This window comes from Cyclopterus lumpus, chromosome 8, assembly GCF_009769545.1.
Source record: "Cyclopterus lumpus isolate fCycLum1 chromosome 8, fCycLum1.pri, whole genome shotgun sequence".
Taxonomy (NCBI): domain Eukaryota; kingdom Metazoa; phylum Chordata; class Actinopteri; order Perciformes; family Cyclopteridae; genus Cyclopterus; species Cyclopterus lumpus.
In genome coordinates this window covers 13,713,899-13,738,494 of record NC_046973.1, presented here as the reverse complement: position 1 = coordinate 13,738,494, position 24,596 = coordinate 13,713,899, and the positions used below count along the sequence as shown (strand labels likewise).

At 44.2% G+C, this 24,596-nt stretch overlaps 1 protein-coding gene across 1 annotated transcript; it reads right to left on the bottom strand.

The window, feature by feature from the left end:
* Window positions 1–1,371: 1,371 nt before the first annotated feature.
* grb2b (growth factor receptor-bound protein 2b) lies at window positions 1,372–23,861 on the bottom strand. The gene is made up of 6 exons (XM_034538819.1): window positions 23,292–23,861; window positions 21,564–21,815; window positions 5,779–5,876; window positions 3,300–3,422; window positions 2,552–2,720; window positions 1,372–2,125 (listed from the first exon to the last, which is right to left on the bottom strand). Exons 2-6 carry the CDS (start codon window positions 21,639–21,641, stop codon window positions 1,940–1,942), a joined length of 654 nt encoding a protein of 217 aa, XP_034394710.1. The 5' UTR covers window positions 21,642–21,815; window positions 23,292–23,861; the 3' UTR covers window positions 1,372–1,939.
* Between the last annotated feature and the right edge of the window lie 735 nt (window positions 23,862–24,596).

Genomic DNA, 24,596 nt, shown 5'->3' with positions numbered 1-24,596 from the left:
GGTCGGAGACACTGAAACACCAGAGAGAAAGGCACTATCCAGAGAGAACAAGAAAACAGCAACACAAACACGGTGAACAAAACACACACACATACTCACGCAAAGAAATCAAAATGCTTAATACATTTTTTTTTTTTTTTTTTTAAAAGTGCTTGACCACACACACACCACATTGGACAAAAGAGAAACGAAAACAAAAACGTTTACATAATTAAAGCTGATCTCTCAACTTTTAGCATAAAAGACAATCTCTCAGTTTTCTGAACTGTTAAATCGGTGCCCGCTGCGGATCCGCACTGGTGACCACACACACACACACACACACACACACACACACACACACACACACACACACACACACACACACACACACACACACACACACACACACACACACACACACACACACACACACACACACACACACACACACACACACACACACACACACACACACACACACACACACACACACACACACACACACACACACACACACACACACACACACACACACACACACACACACACACACACACCAAACTCGGCCTCTTTGCTTACGTGCAGGTGTAGCAAGGAGGAGAGCGTCCCGCGCGCGTGTGTGTGTGTGTGCGCGCGCGCGCCGATTGGATGCTCGGGGGAATATGTGCAGGTGGACTAGCAGCACATATCCTCCGAGCACGTGTCAAGCGCGTCACCGCCTTTCCTTCGTTTCGTTTAAATCCCTTTGCATGGTTTGTGTAGTTCAGCTCTCCGACCTCGCTTCCCTCCTTGTTAATGTCTGTGGACTCAAGTCAGCTACATTCACCGCCCGAGTAAAAAATGGCTGCAATAAATACATTGGCTTTGGAAAAAAAAAAAAGGTGGCTGACCACTTTGCAACAGCAGCGCCTCGTGGCTCTGTACTCGAGGGTCGACGTGAGCTTCCCGACCGGATTAGTTTCTCCACGGAGAACTAACTTTACTTTCCTTGCATTGCAGGCAAGAGGAACCCTCTCCAAATGGACTTGACCCCTTAAATATCACTCCGCGTTATCTGAGAGCCCTCAGATTCAGAAAGAAGAAAAAAGGAAACAGAGTGACAATTCAGCAAATCCTATGTCTTATCCAGACTAACAAAAGATTCAACATAATTTATAAATGGGGAAGAAAAAAAAAAATACAATTTGTGATGAGGTAAAACAGACAAACACATACAAATATATAATATATATTCTTAAAAAATGGATTCTCTCTCTCTATAGTTGATTTATTTATACAGCCGAAGGCTGATGTACAATGCTCTCGTGCCAACGATCTTAGACATGGAAACTTGCAGTACTGTAGATTGCATCTTTTTTTGTACATTTTTAAAACCATTTCTTCTTCTTCTTTTTTTTTTATTCTTCTTTTTTTAAAACATTTTTTCTTTAAAACAGAGTTAGGGATTTATCGGTAGGCATTTCATTTAGGTGATTAAAACAACATGCGGCAAAGAAAAGAAAAAAAAGGAAGAAAAAAAAAAAGACACATAAGAAGGGCAGAATGTTAAGAAGTTAAGGAGAAGACAGAAGCAGCAGCGGGAGCGGGAGAATCATTTGGTTATCTTCACGGTTGGTGCACTACCCTTTAGTTTCTCTGCGTTGACTTCCCTCAAAGGCCGCTCAATCCTCCGCCGAGGCGTTCACTTGGTGGGCGAACACTCAGCACAAGTAAAAGTTGATTTTTGCTCAGCTGCAGCCCACAAGGCGACGCCTACGACAGCACTACTCCTGTTTTATATATCTCTCTCTCTCTCAGCTGTTTGCGTTCTTCCCGTCTGCTCCTGTTATGGTGGGACGGAGGGGTGGTTGGGCGTTGGATGGAGGGGGGTGCAGGATGAGATCAAGAACAATGATGGTGGTGGTGGTTGCTGCTGCTGTGGTTGTTGTTGTCGTCGTCGTCTACATGGTCTGACTGTTTACATGTTCCGATTGACAGGTGTGACGTAGTTGCGGGGGAACATGCCCGTTTGGCCGTGGCAGCCCCCTTTCCACCAGTTGGGGTCGGAGTTGTCCAGGACCTGGATGAAGTCCCCGCGTCTGAAGCCCAGCTCTCCTTCCTCCTGGGGGTCGAAGTCAAAGAGCGCCTGCACATATGTGGGATGCTGCGCAGTCAAGAGAAGGGAGCTTTAGCAAGGGGGTCATGTCATGTGTGTGTATGTATGTATGTATGTATGTATGTAGTCACGTGAAAAGAAAATACATTGTGTAAAAAGGTCATTAAACCTGTACGGTCTGACTGACGTGATGGGTTAGTTTGTTCGTGTCATTGTGGGACCTTTGAGAAAAAGAAACTACCGATGGGGGCAGCGGTAGTCCAGCAATTCCCATTTACTGCAAAGTTACAACTACCGCTTTTTTTTTTTTTTTTTTTTTTTAAAGGATCCTGGCGGTTTGTAAATCATTTTTTGCTGTGTCTGCAACTACATCTACTGTAAGTAATACAGTGTGTGTGTATATATATATATATATATATATATATATATATATATATGTTTTAAGAGTACAGCCTTAGGAAGTTCAATTCTTACCTGGGGGACCTGCTCTATGTCTCGCAGGAAGATCTGTTGGTTGCGAGAAACTGAGGTGGAGCGGTGGTAGTCCACCAGCTCATTGAGGGAGTTAAACTTCACCACCCATAGGAAATACTTTCCAGCCCCATCGCGAAGAACCTTGAAGTGCTGGACGTCATTTCCAAACCTGCACAATGTGACAGAGAGGAAAACTATGAGGACGGGGGAAGGGGGGTCATCTCCAGCAACAGTCTGACAGACATTTACAGTTGTTTTTCCCCCCACATATTTAAATAAAGACAGTGGAGAAGTCAGATATTAGTCTTGCTTATCAAATGCATTAAATGTCAAAGGAATCAGCTACTGCATGTCAGTCTGTTACTGCCATGACTAAGTGGAATTGGGGCTGTCCAGACAGTAATTATGATCCATATCTTAGCGTCGAGAGAGAGCGAGAGAGAGAGGAAACAAGCTCCGTGTGCGTCAGCTTAAAACACTAAGTACCAGCAGGGCTGATGTCCGACACACAACGGGAATCATAACGGGTGGGCTCCGACCACCGGAGGGCGGCACTGGGCCCTGCACAAGAATGAGGAAGCGGCCGATGACTCAGTCATACCGAGAAATGGAAACAGATGAACCTGATCACTTGTAAAAGGAAGCGGCGCACTGATGCTCGGTTAAGGCGAAAAGCATATATATTTATAGAAAACAGAGCGGGGCGTGAATGCTCTTCTTTCCTGTGCATCGGTGCGGCGCTACTCACTTCACAGAGAGGGAGAAGTCTCCCGGTGCACTCTCGCTCTCTCGGATGAGGAAAGCGCCGTCGTGCCTCTGTTTGTTTAGCATCTCCTCGGCTTTGGCGCGCGGGATCTTCCCGAAGAACCACCTGCGGGAGGCAGAGAGAAGAAGGGGTGTGTGAGCCTTCTTCTTCTTCTTCACACACACACACACACACACAAACACTGTTTGGCAGCTATTTTAAATTTATTTTTCAGATGTAGTCATTTATTTGTCCTTCACAGACTAAACTTTTTTTTTTTTTGTTACACCTCCTGCTGGCTGACAGCTTTGACCTGAGGAGTCAATGTTGTGGAGAAGGTGCTAACCACTGATCTCCCACTCCCCAAGCTGCCCAGTCAAAAGTAAAAGCACAATTACATACTTCAAGAGTCACAGTACTGTATGTCACACCAGAAAGTAAGAGGAAAAAGGTTCCGCATGTAATTGGCCAGTACCGTGGCGTGGCACTGTCCACCCGTGAACCAGGAAGTGGATTAGTCATGATCTAATTATAGTGGGAAAGCAAACAAAACTAGAATTGTATTCCTCTGCCAAGCAACCAGGTTTCAGTTTACAGCCATGTCTGTTGTACAATGTCATCACTGCATCATTTTTTTTTTTAAATCCTATTTGAATGAAATTAATAACTAGCATAAACATGATTGCATTTTTGCCCAAAGCGTGTTTTGCGAACTCTGTCACCATTGAATCGTTTTTTAAAAATCGGTTCAGCCTCGAGTCCAAGATGCGGTCTTGTGCCGAATTAAAAAAGACATTCGTTCCGGACACTCTGAGGTGTGCCGTTCAGATTCAACTTGAGGTTTTAAATGCAGTTTTCCATCACTTTTAAGTGGCATACATTCATCGTTAGTTGCGTATGTGCTGCTCACGCAGAACTGAGCAAGACCCCCCCCCCCCCCCCCCCCCACACACACACACACACACACACACACACACACACACACACACACACACACACACACACACACACGACGGAGGGAATGAGTGAGAGTGATTAAGACGGATGCAGAGCGCGGGAGACAAAGCCAGAAGAAGCTCTTCGCTTGTGTAAATAATTAAAAAGTACAGTCAGCCAAAAGATGGCATCTTGGCTGCGTTACACAAAAAGGTGAAAAAATAATAATAATGAAATGGCCAAATCTCGATCCGGCAGCGACGCACGTCGAGTCGGTAGTTTTTTTTTCTTCTCTCAAACAAATATTTACTGCAAATCTATATTCGACCCAGAAACAAGGTGGTGAAATGATCTCCCGAAACATATTTCACAGTATAGCGCAGCATGTTCTTCTAGCTCCCCCCAGACCAGACGTAGGCTGGGGAGAGGTCGCGCTCGATGACGTCCCAGGATGTGGTCACACTTTAAAACGGCGCCCACGGAGGCAGGCCGGCATTAGCCGATCCCTCGCAAACCACTGCGGCCCGTGATTTGGAGTTCTTCTGGGATCCAGCCTGAGGCCCGTGCTGAATTATTGTGCGCTGAAATAAAAGTTTCAATAGAAGAAGAATATTCACAAACTGTTGCCCCGCGGTGGAACAGAGCATTTGCAATACAAAGCCCTGCTCCAGGTCAGATCTTCTCCCGAGTAGAAATGCCAGGTCCCGCTCATGCAGCGCCTGCTAAAATGGCACTGCCGGTTCCTGCTCTCTTTGGCACGGTTGGGACAAGTCAACGGGGGTCAGATTAATCCGATTGATCGGTCTGAGGGGTGAACTTTACGTCACGGGCGGAAGAAGGCAGTGACGACTGACGCCCAATGGCGTTGTTGGCGGCGATATTGATAACCATTCCAACTTTGTCTCAATTCACGCAGTCTGCTAACCAAACAAAATCCATAAATCCAATCCAAAAAATTCTACAATGTTATCAGAGAGCTAATTAGAGACGATAAAAGACGGATCTACCTGCGGTTCCAGAATAACCTTTTTTTTTTTTAACCATTTTGTTTCAGGCCACTAATCCAAATAATTCACGTTTTGCTGGTTGTCATGCAAAATGTTGCAGAAAGCGTTGCACTCTATAGTACGGGAAGCCTCAACACCCTTTGAGAGGATTCGTTATGATGACTATAAGAGGCTCAGTGTTACAGATACATGAGGCACAGCTAAATATTGATTAATCATAATAAACACCATGAGGACTTGAGTTCCTTACACTGGCACAGGAAAAAAAAAAAAAAAAAAAAAAAGAGGAAAAAAAAAGACCAACACAATGACATCTCTTCCCCCCCCAACTGTAAAAATAAATAGGTACATCTAATCGCAACCCAGCAATGATGCAATAAGGTCAATATTCAATTAAGTGTAAGAGGCCTGGGGCACATTATTAAAGAGAGAGCTAATCTGGCACCGAGCACAGGAGGTCCAGAGGTAATGTCCTCTGAGAGAGAGAGAGGGAGAGAGAGCGACACACACACACACACACACACACACACAATACTTACGGATGGGCTTTCATCTCTATGTAATTCTTGGGAATGAAGCCATCTTTTCCATTTAGCTCTGCCTTGTACCAGTTCTGATCACACTCTTCATTTAATACCTGGTGTTGACAAAGAAGAGAGAGAGAAAGAGGAGACGACATTCAAGTTAGCGCACAAATGTCAACAATGGACAGTAATCAACCTTTGAGCGATTTTCCCTTTCAATTTCCTGTGACTTCAGAAGGTGCCTGAAATGAGAACTGATTGGCAAATATTGGGAAACTAACAAAACTAACAGCGGGGCGAAATCTAAAAAAAACAAACAAGAAAAGGTATCTCAAACGCTTCTTCCAATTAAAAGCGCTGATAAGGCATCTGCATGCGAGCTCCTGCGCCAGAGGCCCATTTAGGGGCATGCCTCATGACCCGGACAGCTGTGAGGGCGTTCATGTCTGACTGAGGGCGGCTCAGGGTGCAGGCGTGTTGGGCTGCCGGTGCATTGGCGTGTGTCCCGGTTAATAAGAGAGTGTCACTTTGTCTAAGTGGGAGCGCACTTATGAGCAACATTAACCTTCACACAGCAGCATCTACATAAAGGCTGCCCATGTGGCCCGTTGCTCAATTCATAACTTGAAATACAGGATTGATGTTTTTTAAATATTTTCTTTAATGGGGACCTTATGGGTTGAGATTACCGATTGCTTGCTTGCTAAAAAAAAAAAGAAAGAAAAGTATCTGTAAAGATAAAGCGACTAGAGTATGTTTCAGTGGCATTTTTGTAAATTAAAGCATATTTTAAAGGAGTATCGGGATCATTTCGTGAACAGCAACTATTTTGGCCAGTGTAATGATGACCTTTTTTATATCGTCCCTTGCCTAAGTTGAGATATTGTGGATGAAGTGTTCCTTTAATAGAAAAAGAAAAAAACATTCAAACAAGAAAAAAAGGGGGACCATAACTAAATAATAAAGAGGAAAAGGGTTGCGCAATATTCGTCCCACACTAATGTGAAATCTTTGTTTCAACGCTTCAGACATGTACACATTTCAGAGGAACGCTAAAGCAACGGCGGCGAGTCACGCAGCCTTCGTCTGAATAACGTTGCAAAAAGCAGTCAGAAGCCCATTTCGAGGATCTCAGACACCTCAGCTTATGGCCACCAAATATCAGCGGGGTGAGACACCTGGAGAGCTACAGAAGAGGAGAAAAATAAATTAAAAAATACAACCAAGCTGTCACTCGTTTGATTCCCTGGAGCAGCTTGAAGTGAAGCTCGGCTCGCATTAAGCTCGGCGCTCTCATACAGTCAGATGGACACTTGTGCTGAGGAATGACTCAGTTTCACTCAGAAGAGTCAAGATCACAACTCATCTGCATGATTTAATAAAATAAATATACACTTGTACGTATTTGGCGAAGGTAGGCACACAAGCCTTAATTCAGCTGAGGTTTGGCAGAAAACATCAGACAAAAAGACTGTTGACTTGATGCACATGACACTCAAAAGCGTTTCCCTGAACACCGTTCTTTTTCTTTCTCTTTGCTTAAATTCATAATTTCCCACCAAGACAGCTGTCCAATTGGCCCCTGTGCAGTGTGAGTGGCCTAGGTCTATTTGCTCCAGTGTGCCTGCAGAATGCCAGCTGTCGCTGACCTCCCACAGCTGCTAACCCTGCATTACTGGATCAGGGAGTGGCCTCGGACCAAAAACAGTAGGTTGAAATGAGGAGTGTGTGTGTATACATGTATGTATGGCACACACAGAGACAATGAATGAATGAATGAATATATATATATATATATATATATATATATATATATATATACATACACACACACACACACATATATACACACACATATATACACACACACAGAAAGAGATGGGAAGAGTGTGCTTATGCCATTCAATGTGAGACCGTCTGAGCCCAGAATCTCACAAAAGGGGCCTCAGCCTCCGGGCTGCGTGTTGACACACCACGCGGGCCTTTAAGAACCAGCGGCTCGTGGTCTGCTGGTCATGAAGGGTTACAAGACAAAGAGTCTACAGCTATTACGGCAGCGCTGTAAAGGAAGAACTTAGACACGGGGTCGTCTGGGGATCATGGCTGTCTCTGCCAACGATGGTGTTGGAAAAAAAAGTCAGCGGATCACCGACGTTAGTAGTAGACATCCTGTTGGACAACATGGATTGGCGATTCAGTGGATAGCGCTCAAGATATTTGTCGGAACCAGAGTGATGGGCCGACAGGCCGACATCAGCGTGGCTGAAAAGGTAGGTGAAAAACAGGAGGAAACCACAGTAAATTGTGTCGTTATAACCGTATCACGTATAACTCTTTCTTTTGTGCGGCCGTTAGTAAAAAGCAGTGATGTAGAATACCAAGGTACGCTAGTCAATAAGGTAATGAATAATAAAAGTCAACGCAAGCACTCGCTGAGTTTGGAAACAACTGAGAGGGATATTTTGAAGTGGGCTGTATTATAGTGGCATGTTCTGCGTGAAGGAATTGCTATTTTTGTAAAAAAATATTTAGTCTGGTGGCATTGAAGAGAGCGAAAACTACGGCTTCAGTTTCGAGGTAGACAGGATCTTTTAAATACCATTTTTTAAAAACGAGAAAAAAAAACTAATGTCTAGAATATTTTCCACCGATTTCCCTTGACAAAGCCCCCAAACGGGCTGTTCAATTTCTACAGTATTGTAGGTGTAAGAGTCGCCAAGCAGTCACAACGCTTCATCCTCACGACTTTGTTGGCTGGCAGCCACCCTTCTGAAGTGTCTTTCGAAAACCCACCGGCTCCAGCAGCGCTGTGCCGTTGACCCCGCACCCCGACTGGAGGAATTAGTCTCGACAGATTGGCATCAAGTCAGTACACCGTTGTGGAGCAGATTGACTCTGCAGTTATGAAAATAAGAACTGGTTGCAACATGTCCGCAAGATAAAAGCAGAGATTATGGTCAATAGAAACACACACACACACACTCAATAGAGCACAGCAGGTGCCGCGATACTGTATTGCCTTATATGAAATGCGAAAATGCTTTAGAGTAATTTCCCAAGCCACTGTCGGTGCTAGGGGGATCCCAATCGAACTTTCAATGTTTGATGTGGAAGAAGAATTAGAGTCCATCAATACATGCACGTACCGATTACATTGTTTTTGTGAGCTTAGGCTTCCTTCCGGATGCAAACCTGCAATATTGCAACATGGTAAAACCCAGCTGACATCCAAGGGAAGCAGATTGGGGTCACGTCCTTGGAGCAGTGGGACGTACGCTCACATGCACTGTTGTGTTGTTGTGGCACGACCGCGCCTCAGCGATGCCGACAGCAGGGCGAACTGCAGCGCGGCTCTTAACACGCCACTAAAAACAAACAAGTACGACACGTGTACATCATCAATTTCCAGCTCAATACAAAATGTCTCTCCTTCTGTTGAGAGTATCGACAGCATGTCACATTCGTAATGCTTCATTAGTATACAGCTGTTCAAAAATAATGAGTACATTAATTTTGTTGGTCTTAACGCACTGGTATCAGATCGGTACCAGTCCATATAATGGGATTTGGTATCGGTGAAGAAAATACGATATGGGAAGATTAGGACAAAATCTAGACACTGCCTGTTTTAATATGTTAAGCCTTGTTGAAATAGCGTTACAAAATTATGTATACAGTTAGATTTGTACATAACTCAAAAATATTGCCAAAAACTATTTTACTTAGCATGGCGTCTATTGTTTGCAGCGCAGGGGCAGACAGCTAAGGCACTAAGTGGCAAATGTTGGATCAAACGCTCCACTAATTCCACACTTTAATACCCTTCTATTAAAAAGAGTATCATCATCAATTTGCTTCCAGGTTCCAGCTAGCCTACATGAGATGATTGATACCAATAGCATCCATTCATATGATGCTAGCATCCCTAACTTAGTCCGGTATAAAGACTGGAAACAACTAGCCTGGCAGTAACAAAGAGTGCTAATTATCGCGCTATATCATTTGTTAAATCTGTGCAATAACTAAAATGTAAAAAAAATAAAATGTGCCTTTACACTCACAACATCCCAACTGTGGAAACCAACATGGCAAGTATGTTTTGCTAAACTTATTCTGAAAGGGATACTAAAAAAAAAAAAAAAGAGTGAGACCGTATGCTCAAATTCAATCAGTTAAACGGTCGGCTTATAGGAATGCCTTCGGAGTGAACATTTGAACACAAATGCGTACAGTGGCTCTCAAAACCGAAAGAATGGAAGCCCCCGAGGAAGAATCAGAAATAAAATATTTGCTTGGCTGGCTTTTTTTATTTAAACCAGAGAAGAAGAGACAACCGCAGCATTGTGTCAGACTGAGCTCTGTGTTCCAAGTCAAGCCAGCATTGTGGATGATGTGCATTCCCTCCCCCCCTCCCTCCCTCTTTCGCTCTCTATGAAGATTTGTTGTCTCTTTAATCTGATTGAGCCACAATAGTTGGAGGAGTTTCTATTTGAGAGGTCCAGGCCAGGGATTATCTCCTCCACAGCTGCCAGTGTAGACGTCGTCCACCCCTGTCCCTCCTCTCTCACATACACACACACAAAATATTAAAATATGACAGCACTTCCACACACAGACCCATGTGTGACACTAAACACGGGTAGCTGCCAGTCAGAAGACACAGGTCCACCACAGCCAACTCAGTATGTCTCTGTGAAATCATGACATCATACAATATGTAATATGTCTGTCCATCTGCTAAACAGGGCTGCACAGTTTCAACGTCGCTATTGAGGCCAATGCGGAGAAACGGTCGCAACATAATGGTATTGCATTTCTGTTATTCTGTCCTCGAATAAGAAGTCGGTCTGTAATCACGTTTAAGTATTCTTCCTTGAAAAGAAAAAGGACATAAATTGCCTTCCCCGTCTACAGTTGGGTCTATACCGGGGGTTATTTGGGGCTTATGAAGTAATCCTACATTTACTTTTACATGTGCACCGTTTACACCGAATGCAGAGCAAACGAGAGCAAGTGATGACTCCGAGGAGATTAGATTAAAATCCAGATCTTCCCCTTTCACCACCACCGAAACCTGAACGCCGGTGTCGTACAAAAGGATTTTCTTTCTAAGTATGTGGACGAAGGGAAATAACCACGCTCAAGAAGTCACGATTGAATAAGGACGGATTGACTAAGCGTTGACTAACACGAGATGGAGGTGGCGAGAGCGGTACGGTGCAGGGAGACAACGGCCCGGGGGCAGGAAAAACAAGATGCAAAATAAACCGCACGTCTGCACGGACCACATGGGATTGCAATAAATCAGGAGCGGGGATTAACCGGAGTGTGAGTTAATCTGAGCGTGTGCCAGGTCAGACAAAGACAGACAAGCTAAAGCTTCATCGGAACCGCCGAGGCCAAAGCCTGTTGGGTCTGCCACCACAATTATTGAGAACAATAGGCAAGAGACCCGCGTGCTGTCTATTTACAACCATCAAACAGTTTTGGTTATTCAAAATCAGACCGCAGAGGATTATCAGATACTACAATGTTTCTGGTCAAATGCAAAAGTCCCAACCAGCCACTGGTAGGTAAAGCCAGTGGGACCAAATCTGAGTGGAAATAAACTTTTTTTTTTTAAAAAGAACCCAAACATCAAACCACAAATACAAAAATGTATTGTTATTATTCAACACCTTGCATTCCCGCTCTCTCCCACCCCAACAAACAGACACTGTCCTCTGTCTCAGTCCTGACAATTGTGTAATGTATAAAGTTTGCAGGTCGGGTTCAAGTAGTTGATTAACACATATATTGTGTTTTCATGTTGGGCAGTCCGCACTGCCCAACATGACAAGATAAAACCGGAGGTTGACACACGACTAAGACTAAATAAAAACAAAAGAAAAAATTAAGAAAGAAAACACTGTGAAAGTAAAAGGTTTCTCAGATCAAACCTGGAACAAAAAAAAAAAAATGTTTAGACTGAAGGACAAATAAATGACTACAACTAAAAAGCATCACATCTGAAAACTAAATTTAAAATAGCTGCCAAACATAACACGGATGTGGAGGTCAGTCAGCAGACAATAATGAGCCATCAGGAGGACCGGGCTCAGCATAGGGAGAGAATGTGTGTGTGTGTCTGTGTCTGTGTGTGTGTCTGTGTGTGTGTGTGTCTGGCAGGAATGGAATATGAGGCCTGGTATTCTGACCTACTGGCAGTAGAAGTGACCCCTGTAGTGGCAACAGAGCTGACAGGCGGCACAAACGAAGTCACCCCCTCAACAGTGCAGTATTTAGGACAGTATGCAGGGACTGTGGGATCAAGTTTTTTATTTTTTGTAAAGACGGGAAAGGTATTGGTGTAATAATTCTATAATGCCCTGGAAGTGTTATAACCGCACCACCCTATACTGATGGATATGGAGAGGAAGCCAGATTTTGAATCACAGCAGATTGTAGGGTGAGAAGGAGGAGGAGGAGGAGGAGGAGGTGTGAGGACCCACACTAGTTCACTTTATGCTTTGTTTAGCAAAACCACTTTAAAAAAAATAAATTAAAAAAAGCCTTGGAAATGAGGTTGACCTCCTTTGCTCCCAGCAGGGAGGCTGCAGACTTGGAGGCGATGAGTACCACCCCGATGCAGAAAGACAGAGGAAGAGATTACATTGGATTCTAGTAAATGAAAGCTTGTAACACTCTTGTAATTAAAATAATGCTCGAGGCCATTACCACACGGGGAGCCTCCCTTCCACAGCGGAGATTGTAGCTTCAAAACACACATTTTAACACCTCACGCAGGAGATTAACTCCATGTTGGACACCCGGCAGAAGTGGTTCTCAAACCAGAGTTCATAAAGGGATGGCTATTGCCAGGAAAAAACAACACGTCTCCACAACACGCATTATCGAGTGGTTATTTTCATTTAAAAAGGAAAAAAACTAAACAGGGAAAGTGTGGTATCAAAAGTAATCAAATTAGAGAAAACAGTTTGAAGTCTTCACCATCTTTTTGTCAAATGTATCCAGGGATACAATAGGCAGACCAAGAATTACAATGTAGTTGGTATGAAATCTTTTTAAACAAACACTCATGACTCCTGAAAAGTCATAATGCCCAAGAAGATGATAAACCAGACGGACTGTAAACAGCCCGAGTGTGATAATTGATACTGTAGATAATTTAGGCTCGGGGGAGGATCCTTTCTTACATCATGATGTTGTTCGTCACAGCTTGAGCGCTCAGTGCAGCTTATTTTGAGAATAGCCTCTAATGACCCAAGATTTATTTTAAAAAGCGACAAAATCTGTAGTGCAGTAAACAGATGTGACAGCTTAGGACATGTGTGTGTGTGTGTGTCAAGGAGAAACTGCTACAGTTATATAGCGTTAAGAATGGGCTTATTGACGTCTGAAGCAAACGAGAGGCTTTAGCAGCTGTTGTTGAGATTAACCAAACGCACACGAGTGGAGCCCAATCCGAAGTCGGTGGAAGCCAAAAAGTTGTCGATCCACCACCGACTCGATTGTGTCAAGAAATACGTAGCTTATCAGTTCCTGGACTGTTCTTTCCACTCGCATGCTGGTGCAGGTTGGTAAGCAAAGACGAGTAGGGAGGAGGTAAACGGCAAGAAGAAAAATTATGAACTTTGGGGGGGGGTAAATACAGCTGTCGGTGACTTAACGGCACATCAGGAGGGGAGTGATGCGGCGATGAGAAGGAGTGAGATCTAATTACAGCTCTGACTCAGAGAGGAAGAGCAGCCAGAAAACAGACGGCGGGAGCAAGAAGAAGGCGCAAACAGTGACGGAGGACCGACCAAGAGAGTGGAAGCAAGACAAAGCGACAGAAGCTGGGAGGGAGACGGAGAGCGAGAAAGAAGAAGACAGAGGACCACTTTGAAGAATCAGGCTCCTTGTGATCAGCTTAGGAAAACTCCTCAGGGGCAAATGACATAAAATGAGGGCATCTCTTTCTCAAAAGCAGCCAAGCTAGCTTTTCTGTGGACGGCACTGTCCATCTGCAGTAGCTGGCTAGCTAAATGCCCTTTTGTGATACCCCATCAATCCAGTGAAGGAGAAAGTTATCTTTTCATTATTTTGAATAACCAAAACTGTTTGATGTTGTCATGGTTACATTAGATGAGTCACCTAACCTGCATTTTCGCTCTTCCTCCTCTATTTTTTGTATTGCTCTTAAGTTGTCAGAAATAATGTAGAAGATGTACAGGAATCGTTGGTGGCAAGACAAAGAAAAGGTGTTACATTGTAAAAATAAGACAGAGATAACACTGTCCAGTGGTGGTGAGGAAAAAAAAAAGAGAAAAAGAAAACTACATCCCAGTACGTGATCCAAGAACTGAAACAGAGCTGCACGCGTCACCTCAGTGATCAATTAGTCAACAGGAAATGTTCGACACTTCAATTATCAAAAAGCCATCATAGTGGGCCCTTTTCACAGGTTCGGTGCAGCGTGCCATACCAAAAATCACATGCATTTCATAGGCATGCCTCCCAACTCACATTCTCTGCCCTCACCTGCGATCCCACTGCTATAAAACTATAAACAGAGGTTCTTTGAGGTAATTATTGAGGGGGGGGAAATGTAATAAAATACTGTGCTTTTACCTCAGAGGGATGCAAACCTCTCTACACAATGCACTATAGTCGCTACAGTATACATGTACAAACTTGCAGTATAAAATACATCTCCACTACATATAGTGCTCATGAATTCCAACAATGCAACTAAAAGAAGTAATTTCCCATCTGCATATGCACGCAACGTTTTGCTGACAATGCAGTGCAATGAATCACATTCTATAGGAGGCAAAAGCAAAGTGTCTGCAAATGTCAATTCGACGCTAGCAAGCGAGGTCGACCATTTAGAGTCAATGTTTAAAATGTGGAGTAGCGAATGAGAGATTTCTGACGGCTCTGTCAACCTCAATACCACCTGTGCTGCCGCTCTTTGCATAAGCTACTGCTCGAACAGGCTGTGAGCAAGCAAGGTCACAGACATGGGGGAGCATCCGGCCTGAGTGGCCACGTATTAACCCATGCCCAGTTGGACAGCCATTAGGGCCGGGGAAGTCACCGGGGTAAGTGGGCGTCCGCCTGCTGCCGCATGTTGACTCGGCGCAGATCGTCTGGAATACACGGGCGCACAACAATATAGCACAACAACGAGACGGTGGAGAGGCAGGATGAGATTCGTGCAAACACACTCTCCTCCATTACCGAGCTGTGGCAATATTTGCAGTCTCCACACCTCCTTCCATTGGCCTTGTGAGCAGCAGCATGCTGGTGGTGGCGTCACTACTCCTCCCTCTTGGCCCTCATCGTTCAGGCTACTGCTGCTGCTTCACTTTAAAAATCCTCTACACATGCAGGTTGTGTACACATACAAGAGCAACAGCTATCTGAAATACTGTACTACTTCCGTGTGTTAAAGACCGTAAGCCTTTAATACAACTGTCCTTTGGCTATACTTCATAGAAAAGCCCTAAAAAAAAAAAACCTCTTCCATTAACACGGTCACACTGTTAATTAGAAAAGAGAAAGAGTCAGAGAAATGTACTTATCCAAGCTTTCTCTCAGGAGATTCAGCACTTAATTAAAACAAAATAGTCTGTTCCGATGTGAATTCAAGGGAGCTCCTACAGGGCCTCCGGTGGTGTCAAGAAGGGGGACTCTCAGCTGGAAGAAAAAAACTGTACAAAAGAAAAAGAGCAACACAGCAGCGATGTATTGACCCTTCAGATGCACATCGTCAACACTGCACTCACACAAACGGAAACTTAGACGCCGGTTTGCGGGCTGCCAGTTTGGAGAAGGGAACAGGAGTACCGGCACGGACGCCGAGCAATGAGCTGCCGCGTGGACGCCATGTTAGCTAGTATCGACGATAACACGTCGCTTAGCCTTAGTCCTGTGTTTCTTCAAATTGTACGATGCAATACACCAAAACTGAACGGAGCACAGGCGTTCACCTTATTCCTGACCTTATGGATTTTTCCATTTGAAAAAGCCGGGGGGGGGGCGGGGGTCGGATGGAGGCCACCTTGATAATGTTTAGGAAAGAAAAAAAATCAAAAAGTGGGATTTGGATTGGCGCTCAGACTCTAATGACTGATTATGGGTCTTTGAGGTTTTGGGATTTTTAAAAGACAAATCGGGCATCACGAGGCAGCTCTTCCTCTCTTTAGCGGTCAAGTGGAAGGGGAGGGGGAAATCAATACCATCCATCCATCCATTTTCAATACCGCTTATCCTCATTAGGGTCGCGGGGCGCTGGAGCCTATCCCAGCTGACATAGGGCGAAGGCAGGGGACACCCTGGACAGGCCGCCAGTCCATCGAGGGCACATGTAGGGACATACAACCATTCACTCTCACATTCACACCTATGGGCAATTTAGAGATCAATTAACCTGCAGCATGTCTTTGGACTGTGGGAGGAAGCCGGAGAGCCCGGAGAGAACCCACGCTGCCACGGGGAGAACATGCAAACTCCACACAGAAGGACCGCTCCGACCGGGAATTGAACCCGCGGCCCTCTAGCTGTGAGGCGACAGTGCTAGCCACTACACCACCGTGCAGCCGGAAACCCTGAGCACTAATAGGCAATGAGGGAACCATTAATCAGGGGTGGGGTGGAAGTGTCAAAGCAACTGGCTAAAAGCTCCATTTTCCTTCATATTGCAACCCCTCAAGAGGGACAACAGGATGTCTGTCACAGGGCGACTTAAAAATAGCGAATTCTTGCTGAGGACCAACTACTGCAACGCTAATGCAAGTAGGGCGACCACGAAACTGTCTGCTTTGAGGGGAGGACCCAGCCTGTGCTGCTGAAGTGTGGTGGGTGGGTGCACGCTGTAGAATTGCTCGAGTTTTGCTATGGAGATGCAGGAAGTAGCTCGGTGTTGGAAGACGCATCAAACAGGATGTGAAAACAGTTGAGCTGCAGCATCAACGTGAGCGCGCACGCAAGGCAGGAGGAGACGCTGACGTCGAGTCAGAGCCCGATTTAAAGAGAGGTTTGGGGCAGCAGGGTAAGTGGTGGTTACAATCCAGTCACTCAAAGAAAAGAAAAAAACAACTCAGGTGAAACAAAAGCTTCAAATGCTGTAATGTACACACTCTAAAATATAAAATGTCTAGGTTGTATTCGTCATTACCGGTTGTATACAAACCTCATCAAATTTCTGCATTTTCCTTTTATTAATTGTGATTAATCATTTCATTTCAGCATTATAATGGCTTACATTTTCTCTTTTGTGAGCGGACGTTTGCCTCCTATAAAAGGACGACGGAGCGTCTTAATGCTCCACAAAGGCCTCGGCTCAATTGGTAATCCATTGGAAAGTTCTCATTCAATTCCTGGGGTGGCTTTAAATTGGAGTTTTATGGCACGCTTTTTCATTAGTGGCCGCAATATAAGTTTGACGGAGTCGGAGGACTCGAACGGGGCTCAAACAACAAATGATCCGAGCGCGTCGACAGCAGTATCGTTGGAAGAGGTGGATCTTAGATCATGTGGGCACAGTTCAAAGATCTGTTGATAGGAGCTAATTCTGTCCAACAGTAGGGCTGTTAATCTTTATTTATTCAAGGAGGAAATGAGAACAAGTGCACAGTGCTCTGGGCAAGATCTGCTTTCTGACACAGAAAGAAATGAGCAGAGTAAGACTCGGCTAAGCATTTTAAAAGAATAAAAACTAAAAAAATGGATGATTCGATTATAAAACTGGTCGAACAGCAATGTGCGATCGGACCGGATGCAGATGTGGCCGGTTGATCAGTATTAACTTCATGCTCATGTGACATGTGCGTAGGATGCAGAGAGACAACTGTGTTGAAGGATGACGTACATTGATTTTACGGCGTCAAACTGCTCCATTAGAACACAACAGGTCACGTAAACAGGGCTCTTTATGCGACAGTGAAGACATATTCATATTACATTATATGATATTTGCTGTAACCGAGGCCCTCCTTGAAACTAGTCCCAATAGTTAATTGTATAAGTCAATAAAGACGAGCAAAAACAAACAAGATGGGTCGCAGCTTTCTCCCGAAAGATGAAGCATCCGCACACATACCTCCTCAAATGAAAATGCTGGCTATGACGGGAAATTCTCATATGGTTTAACACAATTGTCATCTTTCACACTTATTGCTGGAACAAAACAGGAACGTCCTGATTGCAAATCACTCCTCTTCATGGGTATGCGCATTCAGGATGATTAAAGAGTTGGACACAACGGGATTTCATGTGCCCAAAACAACCTTTTGTTCCCCCCGAGTGACAATACATTAGATAAACGCTTTAATATATATATATATATATATATATATATATATATATATATATATATATATATATATATATTTTTTTTTTTTTAATATAAAAAGCTATTGAAACGACAAGGGAAAACTTCTGTATGGCGTTATGCCAGAGCCGGAGCTGCCTGGGCTTCGGTACAGTGAGTCGTGATGAGTCACTCAAACTGCAAGTGGCTGTACTGCCGGTGCCAATCATACTTATAGCCGAGATGTCTACAGTACCAAACCACACTGGCTTCCTCTCAGCGGTGTACGCTGAATGCATTGCTGACAACCATTCCTGCGAAAAGGCCTACAAAACATAACCACCCCGCCGTAGCGTGCGCCAGGAGGTTGTGATCTTGTGAATGAAAGCAGAAGTGAAGGAACAGAGTGCACAGATATTCCTGTGAGCCAAAGGCGAAGGCTTGCGTTAGCAAAGGCGATGGTGAAAACGGCGAGCCGCTAAAAAAAGGATGCGACGTTCGCTGGCTTGCTCTCTCTCATGAGAGGGGCCCTTTGTCCCCAAAGCAGAGCTGTTTAGTATTAGCATCGTAAGGCTGGTGATGGAGGCAAAAAAAAAAGCAGCCATCAAGATCACACTCCACCTCCGGAGCGTTGTCTTTGAGACGTAGCGCGCTTGTGCTCGGCGTGCTGCATCGCGTCGGTCAATAGAGGCATCTACGCGGAACACTTCTAAAATCAATACATGTCAATTTGGAGAGACATTTAGTTTAGTATTATGAATGTTTAAACAGCAGTTATGTAACAGTAAAAAAAAAAGCAGGGGCGCAAAGAGCAAAGTGAGCGACAGACATCAACCCGGTGTTGCTTTACTAAATATTTATTCATTCAATGTCTTTAATGCAGAGACATTTTGCAGAAAAATTTATGTTGAGCAGCCACAAAAAGCAGGCCAATGGCATACTTATGTTTTTGGTATTTTTTGGTTTTTAGTAAAACTTTACAATAATTAATCACACATATCAGCTAAAAATTTGCTTAGCTTCTCACTTAAAAGATTAAAAAAGTTGTTGCAAAAGATGTAAAACGCCATCATATTATGGAGGGACATGAGAAGTAGTTTGAACACAACGGTCAATTAGTTCAAAATCATTGCGGAGACACTACCAAAATGACGTTCAACCTTATATTTACATGTCAAACAAGGCGCAGCTTGGGTCAACCTGAGCAGCCTGTGATTGACAGGAGCTTGTTCCATTCTGTTTCTCTTAACTTAACCTGTGGGGGAGGAGGCGGGGGCTGTGAGGAGGAACAAAAACAGGATAAAGATGGAGGGGGATGGTATCTGACAAACATTGGGCCAATTCATTGCGTCTCAAAGTGTACCAGGTCCTCTGGGCAGAGCAGCCAACAATTGTACTCGGAAGAAATGTGGACAGCGCTTTAGGCAACAGTCATGCAGGCTTTCCTTCCCCATTTCAGACCAAGTCTCTGTCCAGAAATAACCCGAGAGGAGTTTCTGCAGCTACAGTAGTGTCACGCTACAGCAGTGCGATGTCTGTCTCAGAGATATTCAGTTTCCTGCCATCGAGGAGGAACAAAAAATAAAATAATAAATCACATTTAAGAAGCTGCCATCAAAGACCTTTTTTTTTTTCCTTTATAAAAAATAATAATATTCAAACCGAAATAGTTGGCGATTAATTTAATAGTTGACAACTAAAATCGATTAAGCTCTATTTTAGTCCTAATGAAAAATGGCATTACGTGCTGGGGGGGGACAGACACATCTGCAAAAAGAGTGAGAAAAGGCCATAAAAAAGGCATCTTACAAGGAAGGAAACAAATCAAGAATCAACATAGAGGGAATGGAGTACAATTTGGGGTCAGGAAACTTGAGTGGAACATTAGATAGCGTTCAACACATGTCACAGAATGATGCAGTTTAGTCCCAATTACCCTGGCACCAATAGGCACATCTCGTCTTTAACGGTATCAATTAGGGAGGAGATTCTGTGGCGTTTCCCATTAACATTTGGCTGGAACTCTGCCATCTGGCTTGAGCTTTTCCACTGGCTGTTGAAATTAGAGGAAAAGTACAGTGCTTTCGCATCTCCTATGCAAATTTAATAAGTACTCAGATTTAGCTCAGTGTTTCCTGAGCTGCCTTGCTCGCTCTCTCCCTCCCTCCCTCTCCCCCCCTGGTGAGATAAGAAATCTTTTCAAATCTCTTATTCAGCAAAAAAGCAGCACTCATCCCCGATAGAACAGGCAAGCGGACTTATGTTAAAACAGTCAATATATTATAATATAAAAATCAAGGTACTCCATCTGACCCTACAGAATTGTGAACACAGGAGCTGTCTCCTCTCACATGGACAGAAAAGCAGTAGTCCGTGTTACGAGCTGCAGTTGTGCTGTGGAGGCTTTTCTGGACAAAAACATATTAAAATTTTTTTTTAAAAAGAGCGAATTATGCACGTTAGGTTGCACCACAACTATTTTCCATCAACCTGCATGTCTGGCAAAACAGATGTGGCCCGTGAAAACAATTGATTTTTATGATGAAAACAGGACAAGAGATTCTTGTGGTTCTTTTGTACTAATGCATCTTTGTACGATGGTCAGCCAAAAGCTTAAGTGTTTCATGAGAACCATCCTGACCGTAGGCGGACATTTTTAAAAGCAAAATAAAGACGGACCTTTCAGCCAAAAGTGCGAAAGAAGGAAGTCCTGCAATATCAAACTTTAACGTTTGACTTTATTCAAGTATTTTGCAACCCACGCTGCCGTAGAAAGTACGACTCTCCGTCTCATTTCTCTGCGCTGTCACCTCTTCGTCCTACTAGTGATTGCTGTGACTCCGAACAGAGGGATTATGATAATTGCATTTAAAGCCAAAGTAAACCATTGCGTAGGGAAATTGTTTGTACTCTCATATCTTGGCGATCTCATCAAGGTCAAAAATACACTTTTCAGGCAAACCAGAAAGCGTGAGGCTTTGAATAAGCTGCTCGTGCCTGAGGATCTGGACAAGCCTAGGGTTTTAACAGAGCACTTTAGAGATATGCTTCATAATGGAGTAAAAAAAATGTTCCGAAAAAAAAAAGAAGCATCTTTTGCCTCTTTAAATCACTAGCCCTTTCACGCAAGCATTGCTCCGTTAGAATGAGAGTACACAATGAGCCACAACATCTTGGCCTAAAATTCGAATTCACATAACTGGATTTTAGGTTATAGTTAAGTCTCCCAACCTTTTTCTTCTGTAAATGTGTGATTGCGTTTGACAGGTATGTCTGGCAAGTAAATCTATGACCATGTTAAGTACAATTGAAAAAAGAACATACTGATCTCATGCCCAACACTGTAGATTGATGCGTTTAATTCAACTGTATTAACACAGGACGGACCGAAGGATGATTAACTACGCATGATTTAACCCTACAGCAAAAAAAGAAAAAAGAATCCAGCATTGAGTAACACAGACAAGTCTTAACATTAAATGATCAAATAGTTTTCACTTACCTTGAGAACTTCCCCACGCTTGAAACTAAGCTCATCGTCAGCAGTAGCTTTGAAATCGTATTTGGCGATGGCCTCCATGGTTTGCTGCTGGAAAACCCGCTTTGGCTGTGGTCGCGTTTCAGGGGCCTGAATAAAAAATAAAAACGCGTATCCCCGGCTTCTGTGGCCAGATGCTTTCCTCCGAGTCTCTCCTCCCGTCTATGACCCGCTCCTTTAGGGCTTGGACCTCACATAAAGGTCACCGTGAGGTACCTGCAAACAAGAAGCGACGTGGGACTAAGTCGGACTCAAATGTAAAGTAAAACACAATGAACATGAAAACAGCATGAAAAGACGGAATCACATAGTGCCACCTTCATGTTGAAAGTTTACTAATTGCAATGACTCTTTGTCTAATAAAATGTTGTTTTTTGTATTCCCGGTCATCATGAGACATGATGTTCACCATGTGTTGACATCACACAATGTGTGAAAATATCTCAACCCTAACTAATGGTCATCTGGCAAACCTTTGTGAAATCAGGTTAAGGCCTTCATGTTCTAGCTGCAGATAATCCAGGCAACGTTCAATTCACGGTAATTAATGTCAATTCCTCCAGAGCACCATGACAGCCAGCCAGCCACCTGGCCCGGACAGAGATAAGTCAGTAGCCTACTTTAGCAGAGCCGACAGTGATACACCGGCTAAACCTGCGGCTGCTGGGTTAAATGGATAAAGCCACGTTATCTCGTTAAAGTTTGCTAATATGCCATCAGTGCAGCACTAACGGGTTCACACTCATCAAGCCAAGCGTCGAATAAAAGGCCATTCAACCACAGACAAACAGATGCCAAAAAACAAAAAAAAAGGAGAACAAAACAAACAAAAAAGTGTTACAAACTATGGAAAACATTATCCAGCAAATAATTTCAGGATTTAATTGTTTTGGTTGTGTGTCCATGCTAGCTAGAAAGACACAGGGCTCTTTTTTCTAGGAAAGTCACTGGACGGTAACGGCAACTTTAAGCCCTAGAATGTGACTGCAGCCATTGTTTACAGCAACACGACTGTCAACAACTCAACCCCGGGTCACACCAGTGACAGAAGTCATGCTAGTTGGGACGAGGACACAGAGAGGGAAGCTGAAAGCGCAAGAGGAGGAAGAAGGGGGGGGGGGGGGGAGATATATCCTCCTGAATGTACAACCATCTCGTGCTTCCTCGCTGTCGATACGGTGGCAGCATTCAACGTGTAGTAATGTCCAAAGTTGAGTATTAAACCGCGGTTGTTGTTGTTGTCTCTTGTTTTCACGCGAGGAGGGTCGATTCGGTTCCAGCGAACAGCCTGCGCCCAGTGTTCTCTAACGCTAGAGCGGTTAGCACGCCGGCTAACGGTCGGACGACAATAACCGCGATTGCTGAACTTATACCCCCGTATCAACGCAGCGCTAACGGGCGAGTCAACGGTAACGTTACGGGGAACGGAGTGTCCCGGTGTGAAGTCGGCATGTGGCGTGTACTGGAGCGCGAGGCCTGCGTGCTTTAGGCTTCACGTTGGGGTAAATGTGAAAAGGGAAGAAAACACCTCTTTTTTTCTCTCTCTCTCATAGCGCGCTGTTGTTGCTAGCTTAGCGGCACTAGTTAGCCCAGCTAACGTAACTGAACTTGACTTAGCCTGCGTCGTGAAAAAAAAGAGGGGTAGCAGCACAACTTTTACGTGAGGAGGAAGCACAAAGGGGAGAAACTCACCACTCGAGATGTTCCGTTTTTGACGCTGCCACCGTAACAAGCGAAAGCCCCTACCGTGTGATTATCCACTCCCTGCTTCCTCTTTGGAGGCAACGACCGATGTGTGTGTGTGATGTCGCTTACACCCCGTCCGAGGAGTCCGGAGCTACTAGCATACGGTTTGCGACGTTTATTTCCGCTTCCTTCCGCGGCGCTGGGAGGGTCTGCCTGCTGTTGTGACTGGAGCTCCTCCCTGTCAGTCTGCCCCGCTGGTCTGCCGAAGCCTCCACATTACTGATATGCTGCCTGCGACGGGACTTAATGATCGTCTGTGATTATTTTTAAGTCGCCTAATCAATCGGCACACAAATACCTATCATCAGCATGTAGCTACTTTACGACATCTATCTATCTTCAGTGAGATTCAAATTAGACACATAACGCTAAATAATCCATGTCGGACATTAAATATTGAGTTAGGATATGAAAAAAGGCAGGATGGAGCATTATAGAAAATAGGCTGGATGATCCCCCCCCCCCCCATCCTTTCAGATGTACGGCTGTAAAAAAACGTCAAACTGTTGCCACGGCAGCGCTTGACGTTTAACGGTGAGTAAAGTGTGAGCCACGTGACAAAAACACTGTCTCGATGGCTTCTGTCAGAGAGAAAGTGTGTTTCATTACATTGTAAACCACCAGCTTTTCATTCTGCTGGTTCTCCTCATTCAAAAACGAATCATATTATTAACGCTACACCTATTCCCAAAGAAGCCGCACACATGTGCACACGTGTCGCACAGGCATGTTGACGATGCTCTGGACGACTTGCTAAAAGGAAGTAGCCCCATATCCCATTCACACTTCTTAGCTGCTATCCCTTCACAGAACCTTTTTCATTTGCAAATATTTGTTCGCCTTTTTTTGTTGGGACATCTGCTTTTGATTCTGACCCGTCGTATCTTTGACAACAGAGACACTTAAATACCGCGGCAATGCTGACCCCTAGTGGACACGTGTATCAATGCGTTTGAAGAATGATGGCTCACCGTGCTGAGAGGCACACATTTATACAGCAGGATTAACTATTAGATAGCTATATATGTGCGTAATATGCTGGAGCCAACGGTGGTCGAATAACACAATGAGTATAACAGTATCATAGAAGATGGGAAATGTAGGATACAGTAAGGAATATATTTAAGATAGAGAGAGGAAACGTCTCTCTCTCTCTCTCTCTCTCTCTCTCTCTCTCTCTCCCTCTCTCTTTATCTCTCTCTCTCTCTCTAAATGAGCGATGGGGTTTCATAGCGTACTGCTTCCTTTAGG